General features: G+C 32.6%; 2 protein-coding genes across 2 annotated transcripts; one reads left to right on the top strand and one right to left on the bottom strand.

The window, feature by feature from the left end:
• On the top strand, nucleotides 1–10,318 carry LOC147395991 (beta-glucosidase 22-like). Its single transcript, XM_086451651.1, has 12 exons — nucleotides 1–135; nucleotides 235–298; nucleotides 415–473; nucleotides 3,398–3,473; nucleotides 3,583–3,654; nucleotides 7,019–7,106; nucleotides 8,071–8,329; nucleotides 8,596–8,711; nucleotides 8,831–9,051; nucleotides 9,129–9,260; nucleotides 9,802–9,895; nucleotides 9,979–10,318. The coding sequence occupies exons 1-12, from the start codon at nucleotides 4–6 to the stop codon at nucleotides 10,214–10,216; spliced, it is 1,551 nt and encodes a 516-aa protein (XP_086307777.1). The 5' UTR covers nucleotides 1–3; the 3' UTR covers nucleotides 10,217–10,318.
• Nucleotides 10,319–14,455: 4,137 nt separating this feature from the next.
• Nucleotides 14,456–20,302, bottom strand: LOC147395990 (serine carboxypeptidase-like 16). Its single transcript, XM_086450471.1, has 4 exons — nucleotides 20,107–20,302; nucleotides 19,793–19,935; nucleotides 17,775–17,851; nucleotides 14,456–14,797 (listed from the first exon to the last, which is right to left on the bottom strand). Exons 1-4 carry the CDS (start codon nucleotides 20,229–20,231, stop codon nucleotides 14,666–14,668), a joined length of 477 nt encoding a protein of 158 aa, XP_086306597.1. The 5' UTR covers nucleotides 20,232–20,302; the 3' UTR covers nucleotides 14,456–14,665.
• Nucleotides 20,303–21,903: the final 1,601 nt, after the last annotated feature.

Below are 21,903 nucleotides of genomic sequence, written 5' to 3'. Positions count from 1 at the left end.
GAGATGGAAATTTTCTTCTCTCTATTTCTTCTCTTAAGTCTAGCAATAGTTGGGTTGGGCCAAAATTCCTCCAAATTTAGTAGAGATGACTTCCCATCCTCCTTTATCTTTGGTGCTGGAACCTCTGCTTATCAGGTTGGTCTATAAAAACTTCATCACTTTTACTTTCTCTTACAAACAAAAAAAGAAAGAAAATCATCAAAATTATGTTTAAAAACTTGTTGACGAATACAGGTTGAAGGAGCAGTAAGAGAAGATGGAAGGACACTCAGCATCTGGGACGTTTTTACTCACAAGGGTACTCAACTTTATTATCATTTTATTTATTTATTTTTTTCTAATTTCTTTAGTTATTTTAGTTAAGTTTGAAATTTTTTTTTTGTTGTTGTTGTTTGTTTGTTATAAATGTAATAGGGATGGTGGAAGACAAGAGCACCGGAGATATAGCATCTGGTGGTTACCATAAATACAAGGTATACTTAAGTGTGACTTCTAATTTCTCTAGTTATTTAGGAAAGGAAAATCCTCCGGGGACTGTGATTTTCACTGCGATGATGTCATAGTCATTGATTCATTCCTCGAGATATGAGTATATGTGTGCATCTCCATGTCAGAAATGTGACAATTGCAGTAAATCCTCATGTCACCCCCAACATTACTCTTTAAGAAATGAGTAGTGATAATCTGATGCCCTACACCCCCATCACAACCGTAGATCATTTGTCATGGGATACACAAGAAAAAGATTTATGGTTTTGTGTATCCCAAGGTAAATGATCTACGATTCTATGAGGGGGGGCGTATGTTATAGGGGGTGTCAGAAAATCATTAGTCTTAGGGAATATCTGATCGTGTAGCGCATACAGAGGTATATATAGTGATCCAATCCAAGTACCTTGCATCAACAACCTCTAAATAGTGTCAAGATCATGTACTTCTTCAATAATATAATTGAAACACCATTTCTAGGGATACGTATCATACCATTAAATACATGTTTATGTTTTAATGGTCTAGATTTTTCTGTTTTTTAATGAGTGGACGATTAACTTACCATAGACTTGTATGGTTTGGAGAGGCTTATTTGTTGTATAGTTTAGGTGTTTTATTTAAACCTTTGGTTTTACCATATTTATTCGACTGAGTTTTTCACTACTTTTTTAAATTTAATAACAAAAAACTAAATTAAATTAGAATTTTAGATATAGAATAGAATAGAATAAAAACAAAGAAAATATTACTATCTAATTAAACACATTCTTTATATTTATCATCTAAGAGATCTGCTATTGGCACCCAGATTTTTTAAATTTTTTATCACTCCCTAATTAAAGATTCAAACACACTCTTCAGAACGTTAACAAGGTTTGGATCAAATTATAATTTTAATGTTACAAAACATTATAACACTCATTCAAACAATTTCAGCAGTTGTTCACAATTATAATTAGGCTCACATAAAATCATAAACCCAAGAAATAGAAATCTAACAAAAAAAAAATGTGAGATTTGTACCAACAGCTCTTCGAGTTAGGCTTCATCCGGATAAGAATCATAAGGGGTTCAGCGATGCGAGATGGTGTTACTTCTCGAAAAGAATATGGCGTCGAGTAGAACATATGTTTGGCAGATAAAGTGGAACTACTTTAATTATCTCTCTCCGTTCCTGTTTCAATTTAAATATAGATATAAAACTACACATTTCTTGTTACTAATCAATTCCTTATTGGCACCCAAACTTTTACTTATTCTCAATCATTCACTTTTTTTTTATTATAATTAGAGTGTAATCAGTAAATAATGATGGGAGTATTAATAGAAATTCTCTTATTTAATTTTATTGAAATGAGTGCTTCTATAATCTTACTTCACAAAATTCATATTTATGGGTCTTTTATGTGAAGTTCACAAGAGAGGTATGCAAGTACTAGCACGAAATTGACATAAAAAAAAAAGATAAAATAAAATAAATTGATTGGGATACACCCCTCTACATTTTTGTCTTACCTAGTAATAGAAATCAGAGACTAATATATGATAATGACTTAATTGCCCTTGCTTTCGACAACTCCAAAACATCCGTTGGATTTTCTCCTCAAAACTCGCCTTCTTCAACTTAAAGGTAAAGGTTTTTAACCCTCATCTTCAAATTTCTTAAGATTCTATCATTTTCAAACTTCAAATCTCAAGAATAAGATAGGGGTTTTTAGAGAAGTACAAGTATATATTTTTGGATTAAAAAAAAAATAAAAATCAAGGGTTTCTTCAAAACAAGGACACAAGATTGCATTATAAGTTAAAAACTTTAAGATGAAATATTTTACGAGCATCTTCAACCTTCAAACCTCAAGACCGTGATAGAAAGAATGGATTTTTGAACATGGGAAAGGATGGATTTTTTGGATAGAAATAATTCAACCTAAAGATAAACTACTTTCCCTTGTTCTAAAATTTTATCATGGATTTATAAAGATGAGGTTGAACAAATTAAAAATAATTTAACCTAGAGATAAAATCTTTTAATTTGATTCTCTTTTCTCTCACTTCTCTTTGTATTTTTCACTTGTTCCACAAATTGGATACTACTCATGGTTTTAAAACTCGTATGAGATTGAGACGTATCGTTCGAGTCATCTCAGTATCAAGCATGGATGAGATGGATGGACCAGTCAATGTATTAGACGAAATTTAAAACTCCATGTTCATTTTTCTCATTGTTGAATGAGAAGTCTCAAACGTATCGAAAAATTCATCTGAGACGACTCGATATCTGGCATGGACGATATGAGATGTGAAACTGAGTTTTAAACCCATGATACTACTCCTTAAACCTATTTTCAGAAGGAAATAACAAAAGTTGAGTCCAATTATACAAAAATTAAAGGTGAACAAGTCAATCATCTGATAACTATCCACCTACGGATTTACTTGAAAGGATCCGTTGCCCATAACGGAGAAACGAATAAAATGTCTTGTTTTTTTTTTTTTTTTTTTTCCATGTGGAAGACTATCAACACTTCTTAATTCTCAATACTACATGTATTGTTCTGCAATGTGGTGTGATGTTGTTGATCTCAACTGAATAATTAATTTGTTTTCTTATATACCGCTTGATTTGTGGAAAATTACCCATTTATTAGGTATCTTGGAAGAAGTAGAGGCAATTAAACTTTCAGCCACCTCCTTTGGCATTTGCAATTTTGAGTTCTATTGGAGAGAGACTAATAGAGCTTATTTCTTGGCTCGATTAGGAGTTAGAGAGAGGAATTTTTTTGTAATTGAGGATATGATGATGTCATGCCTCAAGAGCCCATCAATATATATATATATATATATATGCTTTTAAACTTAATTCACAAATATCATATAATTCTTCATTGTTCCCAAATTTTTGCAGGAAGATGTGAAGCTCATGAGTGATATGGGTCTTGAAGCCTATAGATTCTCCATCTCTTGGTCAAGGCTACTCCCAAGTAAAATCATAGGACTTATCTTTATAAATCATGTATTATTATAATTATTATGCGTGATTGATAGGGTTTATTTTGTATTAATGCACATTAGAATGTTTGTTTATTGTAGATGGAAGGGGAGCCATTAATCCGAAAGGCCTTGAATATTACAATAATCTTCTCAACGAACTGATCAAGCATGGTATGATCTTCTAAAGAAAAATTAATAAAACTAAAATAGATAATAGTTTTTTTTTAATTTTTATATATTGTATAATAAGAGCTTTAATGTAAAAAATAATAATATTTATTATAAAGATAAGTGGATAGATAAAAACTATATAACAAAACACAACCATAAATCACATGAACTACAATTTTGTGGGTATAAAAATTAAGATAAAGAAGTGGGGTCCATGAATCTCATGTTATTGCCTTTCCTCTTCTCTCTTTTTTTTCAAGAAAACCCTTTAATTTTATCATTTTTTTAATAATGCATGTCCCTTTTAACTTATTGTCTTTTCTCTTAATTGTCCATTTTTTTAATAATACCCTTTTAACTTTATTATCTATCATCTTTTACCCCTTTAACCTAAAAAGGGATGCCCATGCCTTCATGAATCTCAAGAAATAATTTAAAATGTATTGCTTTCTCTCTCCTCTATTTCCAATAATATCTCTCAATTTTATTATCTTTTCTATTTCCTATAATACCCTTTACAACTTTATTTTCTTTCCTCTTTTACATCCTTAATCCCCATAAAGGATGACTGTTGTAGGCATGGGAAAAATTTTGATTTTCTAGGGATATTACCAAAAATATTTGTGCCCAACTCAAAATTGAAATAAGACGTACGTTAAGAAGTCCAAATAAAAAACAATAATAATAAAAATAAAAACCTACTATGATTGATAGGGATAAAGTATATATATTTATCAAAAAGAATATATACCTGTCTTGCTATTCATTTATTTTTACGTGCATGGGCTTCATTGTATGATCATTTTATTAAGGGAAAATTATAAAAAAATCAAATTAAATAATTATTTATAAAAAAATTATAAAAAAGAATCAAAATCAGCACTTAAAGTACCGCAATCTTTTTTTTTTTTTTTAATTTTAAATTCAGCACTTCAACTGCCGCAACATTTTTCTTTTTGAAAAAATGATACTTCAAGCGCCTTTTCTTTTTTAAGTTTAAGAAATCTGGCACTTTAAGTGCCGCTTGAGCTCACCTTTCTTTATGAATTTGACCATTATGACTAACTAGATACGATTGCAAATCTTACTAAGAGTCATTGGGCCCCATATGTATTATTAAATTAGCAATCCAATAACACATACTTCTACATTTCATGGACAAACTCATATTTGAAAGAAATGTTTTTCAAAAAATAACTCTTTTTGAGCTTGATCATAGATTTGAAAATGGATGGCTATCAGACTCCCAAATTCAAAACTAAAAATCAATGGTGGAAATTAACTAGTTTATTATTATTATTATTTAATTCTTATTTTTAGCACAAAATTCTAAGAGCTTCAAAATAAGAATTTAAATAACACAATTAATTTCCACCCTTGAATTTTAGTTTTGGATTTCGGAGTTTGATAACCATTCATTTTCAACATCTACGATCAAGCTCAAAAGATTTGTTTTTTAATTTTTTTTTTTTGTTTTGAATATGAGTTTGTCCATGAAATGTAGAAGTCTGTGTTGTTGGATTGCTAATTTAGTAATACATGTGGGCCCAACGACTCTTAGGAAGATTTGTAAACTTATCAAGTTAGTCATGATAGTCAAATTCATAAAGTCAGGTCAGCTTAAGATTGTGGCACGTAAGTGCCGGATTTTTATTTTTTATTTTTGGATTGATACGCTAGAGTTGAAGATGCCCCTCCTAAAGACACTACTATCGAGTGTAAATACAAGTTAAATTTTCCTCTACAATTCTCACAAGTTCTTGAGGAACATTGGTCATATCTTCCATAACATAAAAACCATCCGAGAAGGACCCCAATTTTGCAAGAAAATCAACTATCCTGTTTGTTTCTCTCCACTGAAATTCAAAAGAACATTCCTCAAACCATTGGCTTTAATCTGCAATTTCCAGCAACACTTCCTCGTACTTCCATGATGGCTTGATTTCCTTCTCAATGCACTTGATAGAGTATAACGAATCTGAAGAGATCAAAATTCTTTTAAAATCCTTCAATCTTGCATACTTCATAGCTTTTAAAATTGTTTGAATCTCAATGTAAATAATGTTCTATGCCTCCAATTTGCTCCAACCTACAAATAAAATATTCCCATCAATATTTCTACCAATGAAACCAAATCCCCACACCTTGTATTGACCTCACGCCATCTGTGTTGATCTACACCACATTCTCTTCTGGCCTTATCCAAATTAAATGTTTAATAATTGGGTTTACCATAGTATAACAGCATTTCTAGTTATTAAAAATCTAAATATTTACTTGATTAGAAACGTCTTCAACATTTGCTCTATCATGCCGGTTCTTAATCACCTCTTCTACTTGTTTCAACTCCATTTCCTTTGGAGTGTTAATTTCAACAAAAATTATTTGTTTTCTCTATTTCAAGTAATGATAAACAGTTGCACAAAAGGATGAATAGAGCATTAACGTTATCTCTTTTTCTTGGTATTGCACACTATTGATCACTTGCACTTCATCCTCTATTCTCCCCATTCCTTCTCTACTTATCCTAAACTTCATCAACATTGCTTCCAGATCCAACAAGTATAAGGGCATTGAAAGAATAGGTGGTCGTTGGTCTCTTGATGGCTACAACACAATACGTATCGTGACACCCATTCGAACCCCTCTTGGTCAGATTTTCTACTGTCGATAATTTCTGATGAATTGCTAGCCTCGAAATAAAAGAAAATCTTGGAGTACAATTCCTACTCCATAAAATTCTTTTCCATCCCATAGAATCTTGTCCTTCATTTAACATTGCATATGCTGATTTTGTGGTAAATTGACCATTCGATGTTAAGCTCCATATTATTTTATCCCTCAAGAGCATCTTAGGAATTCTTTAAGTATCGGATTTCATTAAAAAAAAAAAAAAAAAAAACAAACAAACTAACGGCATTTCAAATGCCAATTTTTTTTAAAAAATAATATATAATAAAAAAAATGGTGTGACACTTCGAATGCCTATTTTTTTTATTCTTTTTTGTAATTTTACAAAAAATTATATTTTTTTATAAATAATTATTTAATTAGATTTTTTTAATAATTTTTCCTTTTATTAAATTTATTTTTATGCTCTAGTTTTGATTGCAAAAAAATGATCTTTTATTTGAGGTTTACAAGAGTCAAGGACATAAAAGTAAAATCACAAATTAAAGTGACAACACAATTGGTAGTTTGTTTTTTTTGTAAAAATAAATAAACACAAAAATGAGTATACGACCTTTTTCGTAATTGTTTGAAGAACTTGTTTGATTCTGTAATTTGTGAAAAATATAAATTTGGTAAAATAAAAAAAGCTCTCTCTCTCTCTCTGTATTCACTTTCTTTTATGAAATTGTAGGAATTCAACCACATGTAACCTTGTACCATTTGGATCTCCCTCTAGAATTTGAAGAAGAATATGGAGGATGGCTGAGTCCAAAAATTATGTAATTTCACCTTCTCTCCTCATGTTACTCCTTTATGCAAAGTCTTGTATATTCTCTTAGAGAATTTTAAATAGGCATCAAGCAAGAGAAAAGCTAAATTTGTAACAATTTTTTTTTTTTGTTGATAAATAGTATTGTATTCATGAAACAGAATCAAATCGGTCGAGTTGACCAACCTGGATAGGCCTTACAATAGAGAACTATTCACGTACATAACAGCAAATCCCATCCACTTGTACAAAAAATCCTCAAAAAACATACCCTTAAACTCCTTATACACTTTGAACCAACAAAAGACAAGATCCAAGAGAGACATAATCGTGTCTGGACAATCTTTTTGTTTTCTCTCGAAAATACGCTTATTCCTTTTAAACCACACCCCCTAACAAATTGTGAAAAGCGTAATACTCCGCAACATCCTCTTTGTTCCACCAAATGAGTAGCCAATTGACGACCAACCAATGAAGATATCCTTAACTGATTTCGGTAAGCATGTTGAAACCCCACATAGTCATAATTTCATGTGAGAACTTGCAATGTATTAGAAGGTGATTCAATGATTCTCTATTTTTCATACATAGCACACAACAATTCGTCCCACACCACCTGTGCCGCATCAATAAATCTGTCGTTTGAATCCTTCCTAAAGTCGTCGTCCATGTGAAGAAGGCGACTTTGCTAGGCACTTTTGAACCCCAAATTGAAATATGAGGAAAAAGCGAATCCCCATTATTGCACAAGGATTGGTAGAATGAACGTACCGTAAATCTTCCGTTCTTGCTTGCCGTCCATATTCTCTCATCTTCTCTTCCCGTATGTGGCTCGAAACTTGAAGCATCACCGACTAATCTACCAACTTCTTGAAATTTGTGACATTTCTGTTGCCAATTAGATCTGTGACATTTGAATATAACACGGGCTTCTTTATTATAGATATTATTACTTTTTCTTTGTTTTTATGTAGAGAGGACTTCACAGCCTATGCAGATGTGTGCTTTCGGGAATTTGGTGATAGGGTAACCCACTGGACCACTCTCAATGAGCCAAATGTAAATGCAATAGCAGCTTACGACACCGGAGTATTTCCACCTGAACGATGTTCGTATCCGAGTGGTTTTAACAACTGCACCGCTGGAAATTCCTCCGTGGAACCATACATCGTTGTTCATCATTCCTTGCTTGCACACGCATCTGCTGCTGCATTGTACAGAGAAAAATATCAAGTGAGTGCATTTACATCTACGAAGTATGATCCAATGTTCTTCTTCGAGATGAGAATAAAAGAAGAATATTATAAGAAAGAACTTACACGAGTGTTTTATTCCCAAAACCGAGTCCTAAAACCCTAGTACACCCTTCTCCTTGTCTCTCTCAAGCCTGGGAAAAAGAATTCCCACCATACTCTTAACCCTCCCATAAGGGAGGGTTAAGCCCATTTGTCAAAAGTCTCAGTTTAACGATTTGACCGTTGCTGTTTGATATTTGCCAGGCAAAGCAGAATGGCTGGATAGGCTTGAATGTGTATGCTTTGTGGTTTACCTCTTTCACAAACTCAACTGCAGATGTTATGGCATCCCAAAGAGTCATAGATTTCTATATTGGGTGGTATGGGCATATGTGCATACATGCATAAAGACTTGCATGTAAATTTTGTTGTGTTCTATGTTTTTTTCTTTTATTTTATATTCACACGCTCAAATTTGATTAAATCCTCTTCACCGCAGGCTTATAAATCCCCTGGTGTTCGGAGACTATCCCGAGACCATGAAGAAGATTGCTGGTTCAAGAATCCCATCTTTCACCAAACACGAATCGAAACTAGTAAAAGGGTCATCCGACTTCATCGGGTTGAATCACTACTTGACCGTTTACATAGAAGATAACCAAAATAATCCGATGACTGGCCCTCCAGACTATAGTAGTGACATAGCTGCTAAATACAGAGGTCTCATCATCATCCTTTCTTTATATTGAGTTGCAAAATTTTGTAATGTTGATTAATTTTTTGATGTTGCATTGCAGTTGACAAAGATGAAACACCTACAACTCGGTTTCGGTTAACTTCAACACCGTGTAATCCTTCGGGCTTAGAGAGTCTGCTCAGACACTTAAAAGACTATTATGGCAATCCTCCTATCTATATTCATGAAAATGGTATATATTGTCCTCACTCCTCTACACATATTTTTAGTAGTGAAACTCCAAACATATCTGAGATGGTTGAGTGTATGTTTATGAAAGGCCGTATTTGGTGCATCTCTACTTTCAACTCAAATGTTTTTATATGATCACTTTTGTGAGAATTGTGTTTGTGACATAGATTGTTTGGTGACAATGTTCAAAAAGTGCTTTTAGGTGTCAAAAGAGTTTTCAAAAGATTTTTAAAAATAACTGATGGATATCTGGATAGCGAAGACGAGATAAAGAACCCTAGAAACAATTTGGAATATTCTCGTCATTTAACTGAAAATTTTGGTTATTTTCATCTTAAAATCCCATAACTATTGTCCCATTTGCCTATATTTTGGACTCTCATATATATTTGTCGAAATCTAAACTGACTATTCATCAAGAGGTGCTTTAGAGCCAAATCATTTCATAATTAACCAAAATATTCATCTATGTTCCTATACGAAATCATTAGTCAGACAAGACTATGTATGAGAATTAATCTTGATTTTGTTTGTCAAATCAGGTTATAAATGGCAATCATACAATGAGACACTTAACGACACTGCTAGGGTCAACTATTTGACTGGCTACATCGAAGGCACACTAAATGCAATTAGGTGTAGTTTCCCTACCTTCTTCACTATCACTTTAAAATGTGAAATTTTGTTTCTTAAGTGAGGATTGTGTTGTTTCTGTGTAGGAATGGATCAAACACCATAGGATACTTTGCATGGTCATTTATGGATTTATTCGAGCTTACAGCTGGGTACCAGGCACGCTTTGGTCTAATTCATGTAGATTTTGAGGACAAGGAGTTGAAGAGGCAACCCAAGTCATCAGCTCGATGGTACTCAGATTTCCTCAAGAAGAAAGGCATGAAGATGAAGAACACAGATGAGGCTGGAAGTCTCTTTGACAAGTTCCATTCTTCACATTAGTTTGTTCTTTGGTTTGTTACCTTAAACCTTTTAAAATAAAATTAGATGAGGATATTTTTTGGCCGACACCTCTTGATAGTATAATTATCTTTTGGAGATATTTTATGATGAGTGATTTTTGTTTGGCCATTTTTTTTCTCTTATTGTGGGTATCATCACCCCTTGGGTGAGACTAATTAATCCCAGTCACACACATGCACCACCCCCTCAGAAAGTTCTACATGCAACAGCTGGTTGAGTCAAGGAACCTTGGTGTGTGGCCCCAAGGAATTCAATGCTTCCTGGGGTTTTGAACACTCAACCTACCGTTCTGGAGGAGCTTTTCAAGGCTCAATCGACTTGCCACTAGGCCAAACCTTTGGGGTTTGTTTGGCCAGTTTGACATCAATCAACTAGAAACAATTTATTGTGAATGAAAATATTTTCAATAGCTTACAACAATCAAGTGGAGTAATGGAATCCATATTTTTTTTTTCACTAACCAGTTGTATATGGGGATGTTTTGATTGTTTAAAAATAATATTATCGTAAGATCACATCATAACATAATCAAAATAAAATGTATAACCAAGTTGGTAGGGCTTAAGATGGGTCGGGTTTGGGCCAGATATGAGTATATCCATATCCGAATTTCTCATCCTTCCATATCTGAATCCGACTCATGTAGGACATTTTGTTAACTTTTCCAGCAGGCACCTTGTTGGAAAATGGATAATCAATCAATCCTTCCCATGGACCGACATTAAAAGTATTGAGAAAAGTATGGAAAAGATAGTTAGGATATCTCTACACCTTTCACGGGCTATCCAAACTAAGACCCTTCAAGCTAAGCAACTAAAAGATGGATCTTAGACCTAAAAGAATACATAGATTTCTAAAACAAAATTACAAAGAGTATAAATATTTTAGTTATCCAAGTAAAATAAAAAGTATTATACGATGGTTAGACAAATCCATAGGCGTGCTCAAATGCAATGTGAACCTTGCACAAATGTGTTGCTTACTTGGCTTTGGCTCCCAAGTTTGTTTCGTTTAACTAGCATTATTGGAACACATAAGGTGGTAAGGGTGTTGGGTGGAGAGCATGAGGGAAGGTATTTCCTTGACAACTCTTAGTAACTGCCTACAGTCACTAGCAAATTTCTTACAGAAAACAGCCTATTATTTACTAGAAATAGCAACTCAACTAGAAGGGTCCGAAGTGGCTAATTCATAGATGATGGAGCATCCTTGTTCATAACCTATACCTATAATTTATATCCCCTTGCATTTTCAAAGTTTGTACACATAATCAGAAATTAAGTACGCAATGGAACTGTGGCTATAGTAATCACAAATTAAATCTAGAATGGAGTGATGGTTTGGTCCATTAACATAAGAAATAGGAAGAATCAGATGAGCAATGCAAAATATAAATGACAAAGGATAGTCATAAGCACATAATAGATGCGATAGCAGCAGCCATCTATAGTAATCCATCTAACTATGAGACTAAGAGCACAAAGACCATTAAAGACGACAATGAATACTCATTTTGTGGCTACAGTGTGAAAGAAAAGATACGGGAGAGAGAAACGTATAATCCTCACTAAAATTCAGTCCTTGTAGCTACAGGTGTCAATGGGTCTGGTTATAAAGGTAAGTGCTAATCGGGTCTACATTCGTGGGTGACAAGTTTATACCGTAATCTCCAAGTTGAAGGTTACAGGTAGTCTCAATCTGATCCCTGCTCGAGGTATAGAGGATTTGATATATTCTTCCATTGCTTGTGTCACACCCCAAATTTCGAATTCAAGGACCCTACTCAATTCCTCGGTCCAATTCAAATATCCAAAATTCAGGTATGATTAACATGGCATTTAATTCACTTTAAAAATATTGAGTAGATTAAAGTCAAATCAATATATATATATATATATATATATATATAAGATATTAATCTCTAACAATTAACTAGTTTTGAGATACCTTCAACTTTGAAAAATCATAAGTTGGTGTAGAAAATTCATATTGATATCCACAATACCAATTCGAAAACTTTAAGATACTTATTAATATTTTAAAAATATGTTCATGATTCATAAAAATACTAAACACTTTCAAAAATGATAAAATCTATTTTTTCTAATCTATCGACATTAAATGAACTCAGAAAGCTCTAATTTGTATGATTTTAAAAGAATTCATTATAGATCCAAATCAAGTAATCTTAGAGTCTATATTCAAGAGTAAAAATTAAATATTCTAAAAATAATAAATAAGTAATTTAATATATAGTATCTTCAATAAGAATGTATCAAAATATAAGTTTTAATTGAAATTCCTACATATTGTAATTCCTAACATATGTTCAGTGTAAAAATCATATAAATTTTATTTTATTAAATTTTTAAATAAAACTAAGACTACATAAAAATAGATAGAAAACTTCACAACTTTCATGTTTTACACATTTTTCAAAATAGGAATAAATATAAATGCAATTTTGATTGAAAATCAGCAATACAATATTTCAGTATAGAAAATAGTCATAGATTTTCATCAATGATAAATACGTTTAAAATATAAAAAAAAATCAAGACAATTCCTAAAAAAAATCTTACAACTTCTCAAGCATATAAAAAATCTATGATAAAAATTTCAAGTAAAAAGTTTATCTATAGAGATCATGAAAATTACAGAAATATATAAGAGTCAAATGATTCCACGAAAACTTATTTATTTGTTTATCAAATCAAATTCTTCTTAAAAATATCGTCATTGCATAAATCTTTACTTAGAAAAAAAATTACAACTTAAAATTAAAAAATAATATAACCAAAAGATAATAATTTTCTAAAATTTATTCTTCATCCCTGTTACCCAGATTAGAATAAAATCGAAATAGCTTAGAACTTGACTCCATAGTTCAGTTGAAGGTGCCAAATTGCTAAGTTGGTTAAATTCTGTGTGTGGCTATCATGACAAAAGTTCAAAACCCACCTTTCACCGACTACTTACTAACTTGTATCTCACTTGCCAAGCAAAGGAAAGAAAATTATGCAAGGATCCAAACATACTCACAATAAAACCTAACCTCAGCAATATTGTTTATTTATTGAAGATCAAGAAGAGAAGATTTTTTCTCAATTTCAAAGAAGCTAACCTTAGCAATGTTGGTCATCTATAGAAGATCAAGAAACACCTTTCACGATTCCCTTGAGTAAAATTAGTTTAAAATGCTCAAATTACACAGTCGAGCAAAATAGGGATGGAAATTACATCATTTTGAAACAAACTAATAAACATTTTAAAGGCTTTTTAGGGTTTTTGAGTTTGATCAGTGGCACTGATGTGTGAGCTTCAATTTATAGGGTTTTTTACTTGAGCTCTAATTTCTCCTTCGATTTGAGTTCTGAAAGCTTAAAAATCCATCAACGAAGTGACAAGAGCTCGTTCGGTGCTCTCAATCGATCTGAAATGGGAGATTGAGGGACGTGAGTGAGAGTGAGAGATTCAGTACTCTCAATCGCTCGGTGTTCTCGAATGTCTAGCTTGATCGAACCAAATCAAGAGGAAAAGTTATCTATGAGTGAGAGTGAGTTTCTTCTGCAACTTTTTTCGATCAGGTTTTCCTCTAAAACGGCTGAGAAGGAAGTCTATTAAGATGTTCGATCAGATTTTTCTCTCAAATGGCTGAGAAGAAAGTCTGTTAAGCTGTTAAGGTTCTGGTTTTTTTTTTTTTTTTGGTTAAAAAAAAAAAAAAAGTTTCTGTGCTTCGATAGGCTTAAACTGTCGAAATTTGTTATTGGAATAAAAATTGGATTTTGGGCCGGTAAAAATAAACGTTGGTCTTGGGCCGCCGAGTTTAGCGCTATAATAATAACGAATTTCAACTTTTTTGAGGTAGTGCCCATACCATAAGCAAATGAGACTCTTGCGTTATGATCTAAGCTTGCATCGGTTGAAGGGTTGCCCAAAACATATCCCTTGACCAAATTTTGCTCACAATGATTTAGCCACTAATAATTATAAGGTTCGGAACATACCATACTTTTCCTTTTTTCAACGGTGATTCTAACCATTTATGCTGATAATAGATTGGTACGTCATCTGTTATGGTATGTGCAACACTTACCACAGACAAATAAACTTAAGCAATTTTACGCTTTCCAGTATAATATGGTGACCTCCTTTGTTATGATATTTGTTTATATGAATCACATACATAGAGAGGATTTGAGAGGAACTCTGGGTGATCAATCAACCACTGCTAACATCAAACATCAAACAGGTGAAGAAATATTTCTATGATCATGAGAATGGTTACATTCTTCAATGGAAGCCATCCAAACATTTTGATTTCATGGGCATTTGGTAGTTTAGTGGTTATTTCTGTCATGGTGGAACCTTGGTGAGATGTGGGCCCCATGAATCCCACATTTAATTTGATCCCCAGATAGGTCTCGTCTACCTTACCTTCCTAAGAAAATTGTATACTTGTTTTGCTGATTTTGTGTCTCTAGTAATGTAACCTTGCAAGCTTTTTGAATACGAGAATCCAGTCCCCACAGGCGTGTCTAAGAAAATTATATTGGAAACCTGAAAATTCCCATAAAGTTAAAAGAATTACTATGGTTAAAATCACACTACAACCAAAACAATTTTCTATAGCTTTTTATTTATAGCGTTTGTCATTATGCTATTAATTATGAATAATTTACAGCGTTTTCTTTGTAAACCCTATGAATGTTAATTCTATAGCAATTTTGTTGTTAAACGCTATAAATGAAATATAATTAAAACAGAAAGATTCTATTGCGACACCAACTTTTGCCAAAAAGAATTAGCATACACTTGGGGTGTCATAAGAAAAAGTTTGTGAGGCAATAGCAACTCTCTCTAAAAAATTGAGGGAACCTCGTATTAAACAACTCTGTCGCTATTGCAAACGAAGAACTCAGGCAGAACTTTTTTCAATTTTTCCTCTTAAATCGGACATTGCAACAAAGAACTCTTTGTCTCCGTTGTAGAAGAAGTTGAATCTTCAAAACTACTCTTAAAATCAGACAGAACTGTGTCGCTATTGTAGACTCAGCTGAAGCATCTCTTTCCAATCAATCTAATAGACCCCCCTCACCCATAAGGATGGAAAGATTCGAACCTACACGGAACTAGGAATATAAGAGAGTCACGGGAAGGAAAATATTTACTCAACACCCTTGTTACCCATAAAGGTGGAAAGATTTGAACCCATGACCTATACGGACCTAGCGCTCTGATACCCAAACCACTACTCATGATTGCTAGGAAATATGTGTTTATCCTCTCATCTCAACCGTGTATGATGGAGAACACTTTTCGTTTATATGTTTGTCATTTTAATAAAGGGACTGCACACGTCGGCTCATTACAAATACTCATGTTTTTTGTGAGCTGTACACATTTTATAATTGTCAAATGTTTATCAGTTCAATAAAGGATTGGATATGTTTATCACTTCAACAATTACTGAGCAACATGTTTATCATTTGAAATAAAGTAAATAGAAAGGTTTTCTTTGTGAACAGGAGGGGAAATTTCCTGTTTAATTGGTGTTATATATGGTTGTGTATGCATATGGGGTTCAAGGTGAGGTTGATTAACCAAAGAAACCATTCAAAGATATCACTACAATGGCTCTTAATCTCAACCTTCAAACACTACCCGGCTCTTTGAGTCTCTTCTCGCCTATAGTGAACCATGACACAGATTTTGCTTATCAATTCTTATCCTTAGAATTGGTCTTCTGTTTATTGTAACAATCTATTTAATAATTCATTTATTGGAATCATCTTAATCTTGCTTACTCTGAAATTTTTATTTCAGTTTCTTGTAAAAATAAGCTGATGTTCTTACTTATATTGATATCATTTGACTGACGTAGGTTTAATATACTTTAATTAAAATAATTGTTTTTAATAAATTTAAATATTTATTATCTAATTTAAATATAATTTAATGATTAAACATCTTCTAATCTATATTATTTTACAAATATATATAGGGTCAGGCTCGACAGCCAGCGTTAGGGAGCCAACACGTTTGTGGCTTAAAATTTTCTGATTGGACGGATTTTTTGTGAGGATGATCTCTATGATGAAAAGATCATCGTCATAAAAAATCAGCCCAATCTGAAACTTATAACCCCATCAAAAATGGTTTAGAAATTGGATCGTTGTTTTTTATTGAATATTTGAAAATCACTTTTGATGGACTTAGAAGTTTCAAATTGGACTGTTTTTTGTGAGGATGATCTACTCACCATAGAAATCATCCTCACAAAAAATCAACTCAATCTGAAACTTCTAAGCCATATAAGACAATGTTGGTTGCTGAACGTCACCGATATATATATATATATGGGAAATGTTCAGCAACAAACATTTTGGCAAAAATCATCACCACAAATCAGCCCATTCCAAAACTTCTAACCCCATCAAAAATGGTTTACAAAAAATGGACGGTCCACAATTTTTCAACTTGTAAACTGGGGCTACAAGTTTTGGAATTGGCTGATTTTTGGTGAGGATGATCTCCACATCCTCACCAAAAATCAGCCCATTCCAAAACCTCTAACTCATGTTTTGAAAAATGTTTGTTGCTGAACAGGACCATATACATACATACATATATATATATATATATATATATATATATATATATATATATAATATATATATATATATATATTATATATATATATATATGGACAGCGTTCCACGGACAACATTCTAGAAAACATTTTGTCTTATATGGTAAAACAATTTCAGAATGAGCTGATTTTTTGTGAGGATGACCTCTATGGTGAGGAGATCATCCTTGCAAAAATTCAATCAATTCTAAAACTTCTAACCCTATGAAAAATGGTTACAAACTAATGGTAAAAATGAACGGTCACAATTCTTCAACTTGTAAACTAATTCTAGCAATTTCAGAATGGGCTGATTTTTTGTAAGGATGATCTCCTCGCCATAGAGATCATCCCCACAAAAAATCAGCCGATTCCGGAAAAAAATTCCCATATAAGACAAAACATGTTGTCTAGAATATTGTCTACAAAACCTGACCAATATATATATATATATATTGAATAAATAATTTTAAAATAAGTTAAAAATGATTTATCTCATCCAAGATAACTCCGTCTTGTTCATGTCTTGTCCATGAACAAGACGAGACGTTAAAACAAGTTTTGTAACCATGTTGAGAAGAGGTCTCCTAATCAAACAAAAGATAAGACACTTTGGCATTGGACGAGACATTTCATCAACAGTACATTCCATTAACCTCATCTCCCCTTATGATATTTTTGGTATATCCAAATTACCCTTTTCTCATCTTCGTTAGGTACTTAGGGTTTTCAATGACAATTGCAATCATTTCGATCGATTGAACAAGAGTAATTAATTCATATGGGCAATGAGCCTTGAAGTGTATTTAGCAACCACGTGACATCACATCATCCTTTTTAAACAACCTCTTTGACACCGATTAAATGAAAAACTACAAAGCTATAAAAAAAAAAACCCAAAAATACCTTAGTCCATGAGTTGGGCTCCAGCAACAAAGTTGGTAAACTACCGTCATACTCAATGATCTTCAATCTCAACGGACCTACGAAGCCAATATCAAAAACATCATCTCTTGCTGGTTCAATCTGGCCCAAATATGACAACCAAAACTTGCACAATGTGGGTCATACTACAAAATTTGGATTCGATTATAATTAATTAGTGGGGGGTTTAATTTGGGTAATTCGAACCAAGGGCGGATTTAGTGTGGGGGCAATGGGAGCACTTGCCCCACATAAGAATTTTCAAACCTTTTGTAGAGTAATGAGCTATTGCAAAAGATAATAATGGCGAATAAAGAAATCTGCCACTATTGCCTTCACAATTTGTTTTACACTCTTAGTTGCCCCCACACAAAAATTTCCATTGTTATGTTGCCCCCACACAAAAAAATTACAATCTTTGTTGCCCTCACAAAAAAATTTCTACTCTACATTGCCCCTACATGAGTAAAATCCTAGCTCTGCCCCTGATTCGAAACCATTTGGAAAAGATTTGTTTAAAAAAATAAATTCAGAGAATAAACAAAATGATGTTTAGGGATTTCTTACCTAAACCATTATCTTTAATCTCTCTAAAATCTTATTTTATTTTTGAGATTTAGAAAGTCCAAGAAAATAGAATTCAGAGGGTGATGGCGGCAAAAGTAGGAAAAATTACTTAATGGTCCCTGATGCTAACTTTTCTTTCTAATTAATCCTTGACTTTTAAGGGTGAGTTAAATAATCCATTTAGTAAATTCCTCTTTTCTAATCAGTCCCTCAACCCTACTCTAGACAATTCTAACGATTGAAATGTCGAAATTGCCTAACAATTCAAGCTCACCATTTTCATCCAAAAAAATTGGATTTCCAGCATCCTGATCGAGTTTTGGAGACTTCGTTCCAAAGAAAAGGATTTGAGAATGAAGAAAAACTCATTTTCAATGATTTTTTTCAAGCATTTTGAAGATGTATGTAAAAAACTAGGTTCAATCAAGTTTTTCTAATCAAAATCGAGCAAGGATGGTTCTTTTGGTTTGAAATCAACCACACAAGTTGTTATGTTAAGATTTAAGTCCATCTTTCCATGTAGTTAATTTAGTTGAAAAAACTACAAAAAACGAAATTGGGTAAATTATACAGTGCCGAGATTGGCAATTTTTATTTTTAAGTTCAATAATTTTATTGTTGAGGTCAACAATAAAATATTGAACTTACAAAAAAATAAAAATTGTCGACCTTGATGCTATAAAATCTACCCAATTTCATTTTTTCAAATTTTTTCAACTCAAATACATGGAAAAATCAACTTTTAAAACTTAATATAATGATTTGTATAGATGATTTCAAACCTAAAGAACCATCCATGATCGATTTTGATCCAAAAAAGAAGTAAAAGAATTAAAAAAAAACCCTAACTTCATTTTTTGCTCTAAATCTTCGAAATGAAAATTAAAAAAATACATTTAAAGTTCAAAATGTGAAGTTTATCATTTCCATTCGTCATCGCGATAAAAATAAAATCATTAGAAATATTTCGAAGAAGAATAAAAATGGGTAGTTTTGGTATTTCAAAAATATTATAACTTGAGATGAAGTTGAGGGATTGATTAGAAAAGAGAGATTTGCTAAATTGAGTATTTAGCTTACCCTAAAAGACAAGGACTAATAAGAAAAAGAAAAAAAATAAAAAAATTAGCCTCAAGGACCATTAAGTAATTTACCCACAAAAGTATCTTTATATTCGAAGGTACCTCCATTTTGCATTTGACTTTCACAAATTTTAATCATAAAACAAAGAAATTAATCATTTTATGACAGCTTTAAGGAGATTGATTTAAAATAAAATAATTTTATTTTCTAAAAAGAGAAGACTTGAGAAAAGATTAAAAGCTCAAGAAATGCAAATCCGGTTATTTGACATAAAAGGGAGAGGGCATTTGTAATAAACACATTAAGGAGGGAGGTAAATATAAATAAGAAAATATAAATGGGATAAATACCTATCTCGAAAACAAGTCCACAGAAAGAAGAACAACCGGGATCACCTGAGAACCAAAGTAAAAGAGGATCCTCTCTTGGGTTTCTCTCAGACTTAATGAAATAGTAGAACAACTGCACATTATCATCATCTACACCCACGTACCTGAAATATTATATAAATTAATAAAACCCATCACAAAAACAACAAATCTCATTTATTAGAAAATATTTTTCTTAGAAATAAACTTCTGGAAAATTAATTGTAATTTAGAGAACTACAAGAAAAAAAAGGCCTACAGGCTACAGCAGCGGTAATCATGTATAGTAGACTGACCCAGTTTCCAAATCGAAGGGGAGAGAACCCGTAAAGCCTGGTAGAGATCTGATTGGTGATCCAGAGACCAAGATGATGATCCTCAAGATAATAAACAGAAGAAGATTCAGATTACGTGCTGCCATAACTCGAAACACCACAAATTTGATTTCAACTACAGGTCTACAGCTTTTGAAAATGAGTTGCTTGGGTTACTTAAAAAATAAATAAATAGAGACACTATTTATGGATAAGAGTGGTGACAGATCATTGGCGCACGCTGACGTGGAAGCACATAACTTGTTAAAAAAAAATAAAAAGTTTATCTCTCTTACCCGATCTCGCTCACCAGTCTCCGCATATTTATTCTTTTTTAGATTTCAAATCTTAAAATGGATCGGTTGGGCCTACATTGATTATCACGTTCACAATCCAAAAACACAGTTCTCTAGATTTCATGAAAATATTAATAAAAACAATTATTTTTCGAACTTGAGCCAAGGTGTTAGAATTTAAACAATTAATTTTTTTTAAGTTCATATAATTTTGTCCTCTACAACCCCATTTCAGTAATATAATGAGTTACTGGAGCTACTATCGACAATATACAAAACATGGGTCCCATTAAAGAGAATCCAAAATGGTAATTTACCACCTCCATCTTAATCTGATTTTCCATTATTTGAGGGGGTTTTCTTTTCTCTGAAAAGATCCATTTTCTTGGATTTTTTTTTATTAAATTAAATCTCATTAGTTGGAATTTGGATCTAAATGTGAATGCTACCTACTAGGGGTGCACATTGGATTGGTTTAAGTTGAAAACCGAATCAGTTAGGGGTGGTTTGGTTTGGTTTTTATAACAATCGATTCGGCACTAGGTTAATAATTTGAAAAACCTATTGATTTCACTACAAGAAAAAAGGGCTATAGCGACAGACAAAACCGCCATTATATGCCATTAATTCGTCGTTGTATGATATAGCAATGACAAATCTACGTGTCGCTATAGGGTAGTGTCACTATATGTTACAGCGATGGTAGTACTGTCGCTATATATAAGTTTTCCCGGAAAAGAAAAAGGTAGGAAAATTTTTATAGCAACAGGTGCACTGTTTATAGTGATGGCCAATTACCGTCGTTGTATATCAAATAATTCCAGCCAAAATAACACGGGAAACTTAAAATAACGCGAGAAGCTTAAGCCTATAGCAATGGGTATGTGGCCTTCGCTGTACATTAGAGCTTAAGCCTATAGCGACAATTATTTGGCGGTCGCTATAAGTCTGTCTATTTAAAAAACTATCCACAGCGATGCCTATGTGGTGGTCGCTATAGGGTTGTCTATTAATAAGTCTATAGCGACAGGTAGATGGCCGTTGCTAGATGGCCTGTTTTTTTTTTTTTCAATATTGTTTACAATGACGATTAGTAAGTCATCACTGTATCCATTTCAAATAATAAATATAATATATATCTATATATATATATATATGTTCAGCACCCTAAGTTTTACCACACATTTTAACAAACGTTTTTTGTCCTACATGGGTTAGAAGTTTTGGAATGAGCTGATTTTTGGTGAGGATGATCTCTATGATTAGAAGATCATCCTCTCCAAAAATCAGCCCATTCCGAAATGTTTAGCCCCATGTTTACACGTTGAAAAATCGTGGACCGTCCATTTTTTGTAAATCAATTTTGATGGGGTTAGAAGTTTTGGAATGAGCTGATTTTTGGTGAGGATGATCTCCTCACCATAGAGATCATCCTCACCAAAAATCAACTCATTCCGAAACTTCTAACCCATGTAGGACAAAA

This window comes from Akebia trifoliata, chromosome 8 (assembly GCF_017979445.1).
Source record: "Akebia trifoliata isolate Shusen 1 chromosome 8, ASM1797944v1, whole genome shotgun sequence".
NCBI classification, from domain to species: Eukaryota; Viridiplantae; Streptophyta; class Magnoliopsida; order Ranunculales; family Lardizabalaceae; genus Akebia; species Akebia trifoliata.
This window is presented reverse-complemented; position numbering and strand designations above follow the sequence as displayed.

What these genes read in the sequence shown, in the direction of transcription:
- LOC147395991 (XM_086451651.1), top strand. Translation starts at nt 4, where the DNA reads ATGGAAATTTTCTTCTCTCTATTTCTTCTCTTAAGTCTAGCAATAGTT. An exon ending in CAACGAACTGATCAAGCATG is followed by an intron (nt 3,655 to 7,018) that starts GTATGATCTTCT and finishes ATGAAATTGTAG; the next exon opens with GAATTCAACCACATGTAACC. An exon ending in TATCTATATTCATGAAAATG is followed by an intron (nt 9,261 to 9,801) that starts GTATATATTGTC and finishes TTGTCAAATCAG; the next exon opens with GTTATAAATGGCAATCATAC.
- LOC147395990 (XM_086450471.1), bottom strand. Translation starts at nt 20,231, where the DNA reads ATGGCAGCACGTAATCTGAATCTTCTTCTGTTTATTATCTTGAGGATC. An exon ending in CCCTTCGATTTGGAAACTGG is followed by an intron (nt 19,936 to 20,106) that starts GTCAGTCTACTA and finishes ATAATATTTCAG; the next exon opens with GTACGTGGGTGTAGATGATG. An exon ending in TGGACTTGTTTTCGAGATAG is followed by an intron (nt 17,852 to 19,792) that starts GTATTTATCCCA and finishes TTGGCTTCGTAG; the next exon opens with GTCCGTTGAGATTGAAGATC.